General features: G+C 38.2%; 1 protein-coding gene across 1 annotated transcript in view; it reads right to left on the bottom strand.

The window, feature by feature from the left end:
• Positions 1 to 8,694, bottom strand: part of shisa4 (shisa family member 4) — a 58,565-nt gene extending 49,871 nt beyond the window's left edge. The window contains exon 1 of the mRNA XM_039749408.1: positions 8,357 to 8,694. Within this exon, the coding sequence (XP_039605342.1) occupies positions 8,357 to 8,417 (61 nt within the window). The 5' untranslated portion in view covers positions 8,418 to 8,694. The remainder of the gene's footprint in view (positions 1 to 8,356) is intronic.
• Positions 8,695 to 14,921: the final 6,227 nt, after the last annotated feature.

The following is a 14,921-nucleotide window of genomic DNA, read 5'->3' as shown; positions in this document are numbered from 1 at the left end:
TCAGAGCACAAACCAAGCATGAAGTCAAAGGAATTGTCTGTAGACCTCAGAGACAGGATTGTCTCAAGGCACAAATCTGGGAAAGGTCTCTGACTAAAAGTTTAAATCCGAACAATATATTCGATCTCTTTTTGCTAATTTCCGTTTGTTAGTACTAATGCGATCTTTACTATAATTTGAGACTTTTAGTACTTTCATTATCTCTAACCCACTCTGCATGTGTATCGTGCCAATGTTTTTCAACTCTTTACGACGTTCTACTTTATCATCTACTCTTTGTCTTTTATTTCCAGCCCCGGGCGTGTCTCTTGGCACAAAGTCTCATCTCACGGGATGTGAAAGTATCTCTCTGAAAAAGTCACGTCTCGTCCCAGGCTAAAAAGTCTTGTTTCGTGACGATTTAGTATTTCAGAATCATGTAGGGAAAGAGAGTCTGGCCTTAGCTAAAACCCTGAACTGATAGAAACGAGCTTCAACAACTGATAATTTGTTTATCAAATTTGAGGGCATTACACTAAGATATTTTGCAAAGAATTTACAGTAAGTTGTCAATGGGCCAAGATTACTTGCAGGAGCACAATTAAAATCAGAAGGTCCAAAACACACAATCCATTTTTTTGCCACTTAAACTAAGAACATTTAATGACCTCCATATTTTAATGTCTTCCAGACACTCCAATAAAGTTTTAAGAGAATCTATATTGATCTGTCTCAGGGAAAAATATATCTGTGTATCATCTGCGTAGAAATTGAAAGAAATATTAGATCTTAAGGGCAACATGTACAGAGAAAAATGAATAGGCCCCAGAATAGATCCTTGAAGGTTCCCACAGGTGAGAGGCGCCAAGCATGAGGAGAGATTGCCCAGGCCGACTGAAAAGCTTCTGCCTGTGTAGTATGACCTGAACCATTTCAAAGCAGTTCCATGCTGCTCAAGATGAGGGATAAGGACATCACAGTCAACTGTATCAAATGCTGCAGTAAAATCCAACAGCAACAAGAAAGCAGTCTCCCCAGAGTCACTTATCAATAAGAGACATTTTAGAACCCCTAAAAGTGCAAACTCTGTGCTGTGGTGTGTCTTAAAACCTGACTGAAACACTCCAAAAATGCCATTTTCATTTAAGGAAAGTTTAAAGCTGTAGAAAGACAACCTTGTCCAGAATTTTAGAAAGAAAGGTCAACTTGGAGATGGGTCTAAAGCTCCAGAAGTCTGTAAAATCAGGATGTTATTTTTTAATTAAAGGCTGCACCACAGTATGTTTAAAAATGGCTGGGACTGAACCAGTCTCAAAACAATTATTTATAGTGTCCAAAATGTTAGGTCCCAACACTTCAGAAACACAACAAGTTCAAACTGACAAATTAAATGTCGGTCATAGATCAGTGTAATTTCTGCCAGAAATTCTGAGATCTCAGGTATAAAATCCTTGTAAAATATTTTGGAGGCTGATACACCAGGCATACAACACAGGATAGGATCAGTCCATTTCAAACAACTGTACTTCAAATGTGGCGTAACTGTCAGATATCAATTGGCGACAGTAATAACAACTTTTAAATATGGTCGCTAATCCACCACTCTGACCAGCAGACCTTGAGGAAACTAAAAAAAGCTGACAGGTGCGGTGTAAAAATTCAGTGAAAAAGGTTAACTCACCGAAAGACAACCATGTTCCAGTCAAAATACAAAATCCAGTCCTTTGTAATGTGAAGAAATCATTCAATTTACCAGAGCCATCTTCAATTGAGTCAATTCACCAGACTAATGGGGCGCACGACCTAGCAGATGATGATTTCAACAATTCACTCCACCACTGAGGAGATGCGGTGATCGCCAACAGAGGATCTGATCATGGCAGCTTGAAACAACAGGCCGGATGCATTTATACATAGGTTCCAGAGTGCCAAGAGATGAAACGACCATAAGCCGAACTGCAGCGAGGATCACTACTGTTCACAGCCAGGCCATTGAAAGTAACCCTCAAAAAAGCAGGTGGAGAACCAAGGCTGGCTAGCAGGTGATATGTGGTCACCGTGCGCAGAAGAGAATGGAAGCAGAAATGCACTTTATCCTTTATCCTACCACCAAGTGAATCAGAAACCTTTGATAAAAATTTGCCACTTGCTCCAGGCCCCTGAGACGTCTGCAACTTACGTAACAGAGGGGTTGGGAGTATGCACTGATTACAAGTCAAGTCAAGTTGGGGAGCATGCACTGGTACAGAGCGTTGCCGCACCCACTACACGACGAAACAGCTCGGGATCCCGGTTGGCAACCCCCCAGGCAGACACACCAGTCCCACCCTATGGAAATGACCCTCTATCTGCCGCAGCCAGGTGTTATGTGGGCGACCCCTTGGTCAGGTCCAGCCACTCGGGTCCCCAATAATAAGGATCCTACGAGCTGGATCACCCTCGAGGAAATGCGCCACATGGCCATAGTGCCGTAACTGACGCTCCCTCACAATGCAGGTAATGTGCTTCATTTGGGACTCCATGAGCAACCACTCATTCGACACAACGTCAAACCAACGGTACCCAAGGATTTTCCAGAGACACACAGTACCAAACGAGTCCAGTCTGTGTCTCAGGTCACTGGATGGCATCCATGTATCGCAACCATAGGAAGCACCAGGACTCTAAAGACTTGGATTACAGCACATAAAAATATTAGGGGAAAATACCAGACTACTGAACTAGAAATTCACTATGTGTATGCATGTCTCAGAACGCCTTTACGTTCTCAGATATCTGAAGAATGCTTAGGTTCCTCCATCTGCAGTCACAAAGTTCTACAGATACACAAAAGAATCTATCCACACTGCCAGTTTTACATACTGGTATGGCTTTTCAAAAGGGTTGTGAAGAACTATGTAGTGTTGTGTTAGAGCCATTTTTTATTTCTTGGCTTATGCGCACAGTAGAACCCTGATTATCCAAGGTAATGTGAAGTTACCTCAGACAACTGAAACGCTATAACAACGGATGGCTTGTTTCTCCCTGGTCCAACCTTTAGATATTCCAGTTTCACTTGTAAGGATACCACAACTTGCTTCCTTTTCTCGCTCATTGTGATATTCAAGATGAAGGCTTAATGAACTACAGAAATGTATAAAGATAAGAAGATAGAGAAGTTTTTATCTGTGGTACCTCTGCATGAGAACCACCTTTTTCAACCCTTGCAAACATATGAAGTTTTTAATATCTGGTAAACATTTAGGATTAAATCGCTTAGAGATCTTTATATAGGCAACATCTTTGCATCCTGTGAACAATTAGATTCCAAATTTAATTTTCCAGCAATACATTTCTTTCACTATCTTCAAATTAGAAACTTTGTTAAACAGAACCTGCCCGATTTTCCCCATCTCCCACCTTCCTCTATGCTGGAAAAAATATCGCTCAGTTTCGAGAACATTTCTGCAATATATAAAACCATTTTACTGTCCCTTCCTTTCAAAGATCCAAGAGGACACTGGGAAAAGGATCTCTCACTCAACATATCAGAAAAGGAGTGGAAGGTAGCAATGCAGAGAACTCACTCGAGCTCCAAATGCACAAAGCATACAATTATTCAACTCAAAATTATATATCGAGCACATCTGTCTGGCTTGAAATTGTCCAAAATGTTTCCAGAGCAAGATACGACCTGTGAACATTGCAATCAAGTTCCAGCCTCACTGGGCCACATGTTTTGGGCCTGCACCACATGAACATCATTCTGGACAAAATTTTTGAGGGCCTTTCAGACGGCCATGGTGTCCCAATCCCTCCTAACCCATTAACAGCTGTGTTTGGTGGGCTTAAAGTGGAGAAGGACAAACAAACTGTGATTGCCTTTACTACACTATTGGCACACAGACTTGTATTGCTAAGCTGGAAGAATCCGAACTCTCCTCTGTTAAGTCAGTAGGTAACTGATATTTTAGATTATTTGAAAGTGGAAAAAAATCTAATTCTCACTTAGAGGATCTGTGCAGAACTTTTTCAAAACCTGGAAGGATCTAATCAATAATATTTTAGAATAAGCTCTAAAAGCACTGAGGAAGTAGATTATCGTCCCATTTTTTCTTCTTCTTCATTTATCTTTATCCACCTATTAAACTCATCAATTTAGTTATCTTTACAAGCTTTAAGTTTTATTCCGTTGGCCATGCTCTCTTTCGCAGGGGGTCGGGGTTGATTTGTTTTCAATCCTATTTTTTGTAAAAATTGATCTATTTGTACAGAATAATTACAATAAAATCAAAAAAAAAAGATAAGAAGCCTAAGTGAACAAAACAGTAGAGCATGTCTACACGGTCAACGCAAATGACACGCTGACAATATTCAAGGGGTGCAGTTGGGGATTGGTGAGTGAGTGATGCCCACATTTCCAGTCATCATCTCCTGGACCGCTCGCTTGATACACTTGAGGTTAAATGTATAGGATTGACTCACTTGATACTGTATTCACACCAAAGGTTTTATGAATTATAAGAAAAGCGGTGTATTACACTCACAGGTTCACCTAGGATAATGTGAAACCTCGGTTAATCGGGGTGCAGATAAGCAGTTCTACAATACTTTCCTTTTTTTACTTTTGAGGTATTATTTTTCATGCTGACACCTTTATCCACGGCGACATACAACATTTGAAATTCAATTGTTACATTTCATTTGTATCTCCAAATGAAGCACAGGCAGGTGAAGTGCCTTGGTCATGGTTGCATAGTGTCTGTAGTGAGAATTGAACCCTCAAGACCTCAAGGTTTGAAGTCCAACACCTTAAGCACTATGCCACACTGCCTATCTTTCTGATAATACCGTTATATTTACTATTTAGTATTTATGTATTATGTATATAAGGGTGTATACGTTCCTTGCGTTTTGTGGGTGGAAACAAAAGAGGTAGGGCCATCTTGATACCACTGCTGAAAGACCACCGCCAGCCTTTTTATTTGAGTCAAGGGACTTTGTCCTTCCAAGGTTTATGGATGCTTAGAGAGTGCATTTATAGTGAGTATTGATTTTTCTGGTTTCTAGAATTATTTTGTTACTACCTTTAATTTTCAGCTCTTAAACTTCATATTGTGAATTTTTGCCATTTTTGTTTGTTTCAAATATATTTCTTCATTTATAAAGATTTTTCCATTGGACTTGTCTTATTAAGCTGGATGTTAACAGTTCATCTCCCTTGTGGGGCATTTTTGATATTCTTTTAAACATTTAAAGGTATGTTTTAAATTTTAAAAGCTAGGTCCCTATTTTAAGCCCGTACAGGGTGAAGCCTTCCCGATAACTCTGAGAGTCAGGCTATTTAACTAAGGCCTTCAGTAAGTAGACAAGTGAAGATCCTGCTCTGTTTTGTGAGTCATTTTTGGAAGCCTTATATTATTTTTGCTGTGTTGTGTGCAACATCATAACATGCAGAAGGTGGCACAGAATATTACCAGTATACTTTCTGTTCAGGGCATACACAATACTCACAGCCTCAGAAAAGCAAGCAGGATTATTAAAGAGCTGTGACCCTCACGAAGACAAGCGGTAAAGAAGATGAGATTAGATTACAAATGAGCTCAACCACACTACTCCGTCACTATTCTCACTCCTGTCAAACAGTGCAGGGCCATTGGCATTCACACAAGTCAGTTTCAATCCACAGGTCAAAACATTACTAAACAGCCGTTCATAACAACAAACAATGCACAAGTTCTTATATATATATATATATATATATATATATATATATATATATATATATATATATATATATATATATATAAATATATATATAAAATGATGTTTTGGTAATTTCCAAGTTATTGCAATAAAAATTCTATATTGCAATTTTTGTCATTTGAATATTATCATAATGAGAAATCTTATTCTTTTGTGTCCCAATAAACCTTGCCTGAATTTTCAAATCACATGAGCATGTACCTGGCCACAGGATAATGTGCTATCCATGGCATTTTCATAGATAGATAGATAGATAGATAGATAGATAGATAGATAGATAGATAGATAGATAGATAGATATGAAATGCACTGATAGATAGATAGATAGATAGATAGATAGATAGATAGATAGATAGATAGATAGATAGATAGATAGATAGATAGATAGATATGAAATGCACTGATAGATAGATAGATAGATAGATAGATAGATAGATAGATAGATAGATAGATAGATAGATAGATAGATAGATATGAAAGGCACTATATAATAGAAAGATAGATAGACATAAAAGGCACTATATGATAGATAGACAAATAAGGATTAAAGGCACTATATTGTATATAGATAGATAGATAGATATGAATGGCACTATATAGGCCTAATACATAGATAGATAGCTAGATAGATAGATAAGGTTGAAAGGCACTATATAACAGATTAATAGATAGATGTATGTCTTTCTATTTGATACTGTATTATCTTCAAGCGTTCTGTGGAGACACGCAAGTAAGAATTTCATTGTACTATGTATGTAGTGAGAAGTTAAGCAAAATGACACCTATTACGATATGCAAGCTTTCGAGGCAACTCAGGCCCCATCTTCAGGCAAGAGCTTAACTTCTCACTACATCCATAATGGCTAACACGGTACAACACCCTTATACTATTGTACTATGCATACATTATTGAACTTCCTTATGACTTACGTCTATAAATTATACTTTTAATTTACCTAAAATCTTTATTGTTCATTCATCTATCTATCTGTTTTATAACCCAATGTAATCCATTTGGCTCATAGAGAGCTAACACCTGATCCATGTACTAATGCTGCTTTGGCAATAAAGGTTTTTTTTTCTTCCTTACTCCAATAAACCTGTAATTAGACTACATTTAGGGTCAACCAGATCCATTTGTGTGTGCGCTATTGATCTTTCAATGAGTAATGTAAATAGATGTCAATTTACTGTAATTGTTTCTTTCCGATGTCCAGTGCATATTAAATGATGTTTTGGTAATTTCCCAGTTATTGCAATTTCTGTCATTTGAATATTATCATTATGAGAAATCTTATTCTTTTGTGTCCCAATAAGCCCAATAAGTCTGAATTTTCAAATCACGTGAGCATGTACCCGGCCACAAGATAATGTGCCATCCATGGCATTTTCATGCTTTTTGCCTGTTCTTACACTAATGAAAACTTCATTTCTATAACCTATACCAGGAAAAGGCCAAATACTCAAAACTGACATTGGACATATTGGGTTTGCAAACTCAACACCAATTATCGCTCTCTAACACACATAATATTAATAACTTGCAAGCTGTATCGTGTATTAGTTAGGTTAATAATTCTTTCCATTTATATAGCGCTTTTCTCACTACTCAAAACGTTCAGCAACTGCAGGTCAAGGGCCTTGCTCAAGGGCCCAACAGAGCAGAGTCCCTTTTTGTCATTTACAGGATTCGAACCGAGGCTAAAAAAAGTTTAAAAGAACAAAGTTGCTGATTAACAACTTAAATAACTTTTCTGAGCTCTGTTTAGAAAAAATGCATAGTGTATTGTTCTTGTATGTAATCAACTAATATTTTTCTTTATAATACAGTCAATTGAAATGTATTATCTTATAAACATCTGCAATATATATTGCCCTTACATGTCATCAATTGATGTTTAATGATTTTATCTGTATTCAATGTAATGAATTTTATAATATTCCAAAACAATTGTAATGTGTCTTGTTCTAGTGATGACAATTGTATAATCTCTTGATCTTTTATATGAACTAATTAATCTTAAACGTTTCCTCAAGTAAAACCTTCTGTCTTTTTATATAATGAAAGCATGTCGTTAACGGCCTTTACTTCTCCTTACAGATCGGGAAAGACTGGGACTGTCATAGACAGAATATTTTCAAACGGGGGCCATCTGTTGAACACGGAACGTTTCAGCATCCACACCCTTTCTTATCCAAAGGGCTTTATTTTTTTTTTCTTCAGCCTTCGCACTCTTGTATTAATAGCGCTCACCAGTACGAAAGATCCATTTTAAGAACCAGTAGCACTCAAGCTAATGAGAACATACTGCACGGGAAAAGGCGTCTCTAAGCCTACTTATACAAATGCTAATAATAAAGAAGAATATCTATTACAATTAGCTCTTTTAAACACGCTAACTACATACATTACGTAGTAGATTTAGATTTCGTATGTAGTATATGTTTGTCTTTCTTCCCACACCCGACCGTTGACAACACACAGTGCCCCGTTACAAGCTTAGTTTGCTCTCGACACTAATATCACAGCCACACAGTCTTTCTCAGCCACCTTCCAAAAATATAAAAAGCTCGGGGGCTCGTCGACTTAACGGTCCCCTTTTCTAAACACGGCCTGGCGTCTCATCCTCACCCGAATCGCCGGACATCCAAGCAAGCAGCAGCGGCCAGAGAAACGAGGCGAGGCGCTTCATCTCTACGTAGGGTACACAGGCTGAGGCTGTGGCAGAAAAGGACAAACGTGAAGATAAACTGCACCCGCTTTTTCAGGAGGACTCCAGAGGTTCTTGGGTACGATTCGAAATGACTTGAAAAAAGTAATGATCAGCGAGGTCTGTCCACTGGATCGGCCGCGCGACCCTGTGTGGATACGCAGGCACTTCAACTGGAGAGCGCGCGTGTCACGGGAATCCCTGTGTGGCGATGAAGGATCTTCTTTTGGAACGCGCGTGCACGCTTCCACATGACAAGACCTGGGCGCTTCATGGAGAGAGAGAGAGAGAGAGAGAGCGCAGACAGACTGGGGCTAATGCAGAATCGCTCTGGGAGATAATAGAAGCGTCACCGCATTAAAACAGAGAATTGGAGAGGGAAAGATGGGGGAGCATTAAAGTATTTTATGCTGGTGGGAAGATGGAACCAGTAAGCGAGATAGCCTAGCAAAAATCAGTATTAGGAATAGGTTATTAGATACGTAGATCTTAGCACCAGGACAGAGCATGTGTACAAAAACTGTGACAAGGGAGCATTTGCTGATTGGTTGTATTCAGGACGACTCTACCAATAAGGTAGAGGAGTGGATCTGCGGGGGGGTGGCATATGGTGGCATTTGCCACTCTAACAAAATTACGTGTCACCTCATTTGCCCCCCTTCTAAATATATTAAAAATTATGAAATATGTAATTAATAGCTAAATTTCATAAAAATTATTTTGACATAAAGCATGTCCCAGGCTCAGCCATCTATGTAATTTTTCCCCTCATAAAATAATGGTTTGTTCCACGCACCTCTTTTTTTTTTTCTGCCAGTACAAAATTAACGGCGCGCAATTTATGAGATTGAAATCGTCTGTTTCGGATGAAATAATGAGTTAATGTTAAAAATTAATTCGTGAATTCTATCATTTCCCTCTGGGTCTCTGTGGTGTGTGTGATTTGCAGGTAGGTGCTTAGCTGAAGTTAACATTAGAGACGATGGTATACTGAAAAGAGAACTAAATCCGAAATTGAATAACGTCTAATTAACACCAACCATGTGTTATATTCCCTTTTAATGTTATAATTCAGTGTTTTGTGTTTACAACATTTTATATTTCATTCTATTTATTATTTTTCTTCTTTTATGCGCTTGGCTTGAAAACTTCATTTTATCCTAATACTTACTTTAACCCAGGACGACTCCTCTTTATATACACTATTTTGTCAAAAGTATTGGGATGCCTGCCTTTATACACACATGAACTTTAATGACATCCCATTCTTAATACATAGGCTTTAATATGGAGTTGGCCCACCTTTTGCAGCTATAACAACTTCAACTGTTCTGGGAAGGCTTTCCACAAGGTTTAGGAGTGTGTTTATGGGAATTTCTGACCATTCTTCCAGGAGAGCATTTGTCAGGTCAGGCCCTGATGTTGCATGAGAAGGCCAGGCTCACTTTCAGTCTCCGCTCTATTTCAACCCAAAGGTATTCTATCGGGTTCAGGCCAGTCAAGTTCCTCCACCCCAGACTCGCTCATCTATTTCTTTATAGACCTTGCTTTGTGCACTGGTGCACAGTCATGTTGGAACAGGAAGGGCCCATCCTCAAACTGTTCCCACAAAGTTGGGAGCATGAAATTGTCCAAATGGTTTTGTATGCTGAAGCATTAAGAGTTCCTTTCACTGGAACTAAGGGGCCATGCCCAACCCCACACCATAATCCCCCCTCCACCAAACTTTACACTTGGTACAGTGTAGTCAAGCAAGTACTGTTCTCCTGGAAACCGCCAAACCCAGACTCGTCCATCGGGTTGAGTGATTCGTCACTCCAGAGGACATGTCTCCACTGCTGTAGCGTCCAGAGGTGGTGTGCTTAACACCACTGCATCCGACGCCAGCATTGCACTAGGTGATGTAAGGCTTGGATACAGCTGCTTGGCCATGGAAACCCATTCCATGAAGCACTGTTCTTGAGCTTTTGGAGGTCTGTAGCTATTGACCCTGCAGAAAGTTGGCGACTTCTGCACACCTCACCATGCACTGTCCCAGCTCTGTGATTTTACGCGGCCTACCCCTGCTGTTTTTCCCAATTGCTTCCACTTTGTTATAATACCACTAACAGCTGGCCGTCCTGTTTCCTGCAGAGGCATTAGCTCTCTTGGAAATGTGTTCTTTTAATATTGTGGCTTATTAAATAATTAAACAATATCATAATATACCAGAAAAGGCGATATCCCTCCCATAGTGATTACGGTACAAGAATCACATGAGACAAAATATCTTTTAGCTTACATTTACTGACGTTTTACGCAGTTACAGACGGGGAGGCATATGGACAGACTTTATCCAGGTGGGAATCTGGATCAACACAGTCAGCCATTTTTCCGTCCCTACGCTGGGAGGTTTCTAACACCTATGTTGGCACAGCCTCGAAGGGTCTGGCCACTGTCCAGACCTTTTATATGGTTCTTGCTTCATTTGCTGGTCTTCTCGTTTCCAAACAAGGGCTGAATTCCTCTCCCACAAAATACAGAAATATCATAGTGCTTACATGTCGATTCTCATTCTCCCAAGAAGGAAAGAAGGTTTGTGCTGATAGAGGACAGAAATACCCTAACCTGTGTTTAAGCTGACTATACAAGCCTCCAGTTGTCTTTGGCTATCTAATCCAATGCTTGGTCAGCAATTCTAACTGCTGAGCCTCTGTGTGCCACAGTTAACATGCACATGTGAATAAAACTCATAACAGTATTGTCCAGATACAGTGACATAAAGAAAAATGTAGTATTACAAGCCACCCTTTGTCACTGGATCTGTGACAAAAAACAATATTTGAAAGTCATATCCACAAAACAAAAGGTACTTGATCCCCATCACAGTGTCAATATTTCAAGTCATTTGGGACATGTGAGATGTAGTATCACTATAGCTTCTGTACCATTCATCTAAAACCAGCGTAAACATGGACAAACAGTTACATTTAACATGCTGTTATCAAGTAGTGATATCTCATCAATGGTGTTAGTGGAGATTTTTGCCCTGTTATTTCTTACATAGTCTGTGTTGTGTCTACATATTACTGAATTCATGCAGTGGGTGTCATAGCATCAGATTATATTACAATCCTATATAGCATCTTGATGGATTACACTATTCTTTGGCACTTCTATCATTTCTAGCTTCAATATGTTGCTAGATGTGCCCACCCTTTGATGTCTGATCCCTTTATGAGTTACAATAGTTGTAACATAACTCAGATGCTATTCTAGCTTCATTGCTATGATTATTAATTGTTCTTAACTAGTATTATTGCATAATTGTTCATTCACTATCTGTTATCCTCCCCAACTTCACTATCAGATGTTCTATTCCAAGTTACCAATTTACAAGTTCACATCATTGATAAATCATGCATATCCTCATACCTTTGAGCCCTTCTTATAATAGTTTCAAGTATATTCCTAGACTTGCTATATATATGCCTTGTCCAACTCAGTGGTTTGTTAACAAAGTCTCTTTCTTGGTGGCTTTGCAGATTGGTAACTTTGCAGATCCGTCTGAACAAAGTGTGACTGCTTCAAGGCACTAAAGTTTGTTGTTACTGGAACAGAAAGTAAACAGTCCTTTTATCATTAGGGAGCTCATAAGATGAACACATGGTGACTGTCCCTTTTAGCAGAGGTGCACTTCCCTCTAAGCTTGCACTGTATTCAGTGGTCATTCATGGGAGCCTTCAACAGCTGTCACATCACCTCAGTGGCTACAGCCTGTCCCTGCCACAGTCCATAAAACTTGTCTTAGTTCATGGCATCAAATCTGAGTAGCTGGACTTGCAATCTTTCTTTAGTTCTTTACTCCGTTCCCTCTGGAAAGCAAGTGTTTCTTCACCAGCTATTCTCAGGTATGTGCAACAGATTAAAAGTCATTAGCAGTACAGTCTCTGTAAATCTTCGTTTGTGTATACACCACCTGTTACTTCATTCATGAAACTTTACCACTGAATGGAGAGGCTTTAACCACTAAATTTAATGGCTAAACTTAATTAAGCTACTTGCTATGCTAAACTAGCGAAGGGTGGAAGGTAGAGCAAATACATAACATAAAGCAATTATTTCCCAATCATATGTATCATACAAATGCAGCATTATAAATGACAATTCTAGACCCGCAGTTCAGTCTCATAAAATAACAGCAAGAAATAGAGTAATACATTTAAACTATGCTAGTGACAATGTTTCTTCACAGGATCATAAATTAACACATTAACACTTGCCTCAGTTATCCAAGTGTCTTAACTTATAACAGGATGTTATATACAATGGTTCTAATGTATAACTGAATAATCCATTTTGCTATGTGCATTATCACTGAGCATTAACCTAATACATTGATGCAATAACAACTCTTCCTAAAATTAATCACTTACAGAGACAAATCAATAAATGTATTTCAATTCTAATACAGTCTGTAATTACTGAAGTGATAATAATAATCATTTGTCATACATCAAAATATGTAAACCCTCTATACTGTTCTTTCAAAGAATGAAATCAGTCTAGTGTTCATTTGTTTGCATTTCATTAAAACATTTAACACTTGCACTAAATCAGCATGCAAGAAAATTATTCTAATAGCTGCTTATTCATTAATTTATGATTGATAAATATTCACTATCCTACGATTAGATTATTTCTAATTGCTATGCCCAAACTTGCTATTAAGCTATTTTTTGCAACTTGTATAAAACATAGTTTGTTTTCCATCCGTTGGTCACTGGATTTGCTGAATCTGGAGAACAAGAACATCTATAGATTTTAAATGCAACTTTTATGCTTATAACACTTTTCATGAAATTCAGATTTGAAAATTCTTCTCTTTAACTGACCATGTTACAAGCTATTCTGAGATTCGTCGAGGTCAATAAGTCATGGCGTTATTTAAACTCTGCATCTGTTTGCAGGCTTCAAAACACAGACCAGGCACAGATTGTGTTATCAATCACCAGTCGTGATCACTATTGATATTCACATGTATTACATTTAACTTTGAATATTATTATATGGGACGTCTCCCATTTCTACAGTTTAACATTCTTAGTCAGCTGACGAACATAGAAAGACAGACGTACAAATGACATAAACACGCATCTGCCACCCCAGACTCTGAATAAAAATAATTTATTCGTCTTTTATTTTCTTTTCTAGATTCTAAACTCTGCTTCATGTCCAAGTAGAATTACTTAGCTAAAGCAGAAATTCGTTCACTAGAGAACAGACAATCAACCTTCACTCGTTTCAGTCATTTCTACACACAGTATTTGGCAATTGCTTCATTCTTTCACATGTATTCACATACTCACGTTCTCTTTTACAACAATACTTCATTCACAGAATAAAGTTCTCGATTTCTAGCACACGTGCTATAAACTCACTCGAGGTTGTGCTTTTTGTTTATCTATAGGGTTTCACCATGCAACATACTTAAGCACGTCTTTTCCTTCATGCTTATTATTAATCAAACAACATCTCAGGCCGCAAGCTGATATTACTGAAAATATTAGGAATGCTTCTTACCTCAGTTTCATACGCGCTATTTTCCAGATCATGGAATTTTCGTGGCGAACATCACGACTCAGCGTCAAACGAGGGTAACGTATTACCCGTTGGCGATCCGTAAATTCTGCGACAACAAGAAAATCCACGCGAGGAAATCACGCAGCACAATTCCACAACAAGAAAGTGTTCCCAGAAAAGTTATGCGGTCACAAAGAATATTCTGACTTAACAAGGAAAACATACATGCTTGAACCTTTATCTCATATCACCGGGCAAGTGTGCTAACCACTGCGCCACCATACATTCCCTTAAGAGTTCCCAAAATACATAACCTCCATTCATGCACAATCGGGCACATGCTACATATCCGTGAGAACTTGTCTCCCTTATTAATTAGTATTATTAAAAGAGTATTTTCCTTTAAACTTGATCAGGGTTTAAAGAAAAACTGTTTTGCACGTTTATAAGTTTTAAACAAAAGTGGAGACATTCTTTTTTGATTTGCTTTAAACCAATTGTTCTTATGAGAAACTGCCTCATGTTTTAAATTCATACTTATCTAAATAATCCCTTCTTAAAACAAAGTTTGGCCAGTACTTACCAGAAGGTACAAAGGCATGTTTCTTATTGTAAGTTTTAACCCCAAATGTATTTATTCTTTTCCACTTTGTTGTTCGAGCTCTTTTGCATTTTAGCGCTATATGTGTACACCGTTTTACAAATTCTTTTTAAACATTAGCTTATAAAGTATGTTCGTTATTTAAGCTATATTTAAAAGGTAATTTAATTATTTCTGTGTGTTTAAACACACGGCAATTTCTTAAAAGTACCAAAATAGGTGGGGGTTTTGCCAAAACCTTTAACCTGTAACCTTTACCCTTGTAGGTAGACTGATAGAAACAGCTGGCGTCTTTTAGACTGCTTGTAACACGTGGACGAAGC

The sequence above is a fragment of the Polypterus senegalus genome, chromosome 3 (assembly GCF_016835505.1).
Source record: "Polypterus senegalus isolate Bchr_013 chromosome 3, ASM1683550v1, whole genome shotgun sequence".
In the NCBI taxonomy this organism is placed as follows: Eukaryota; Metazoa; Chordata; class Cladistia; order Polypteriformes; family Polypteridae; genus Polypterus; species Polypterus senegalus.
Note: the sequence above shows the minus strand (reverse complement) of the source record. Positions and strands in the feature narration are given on the sequence as shown.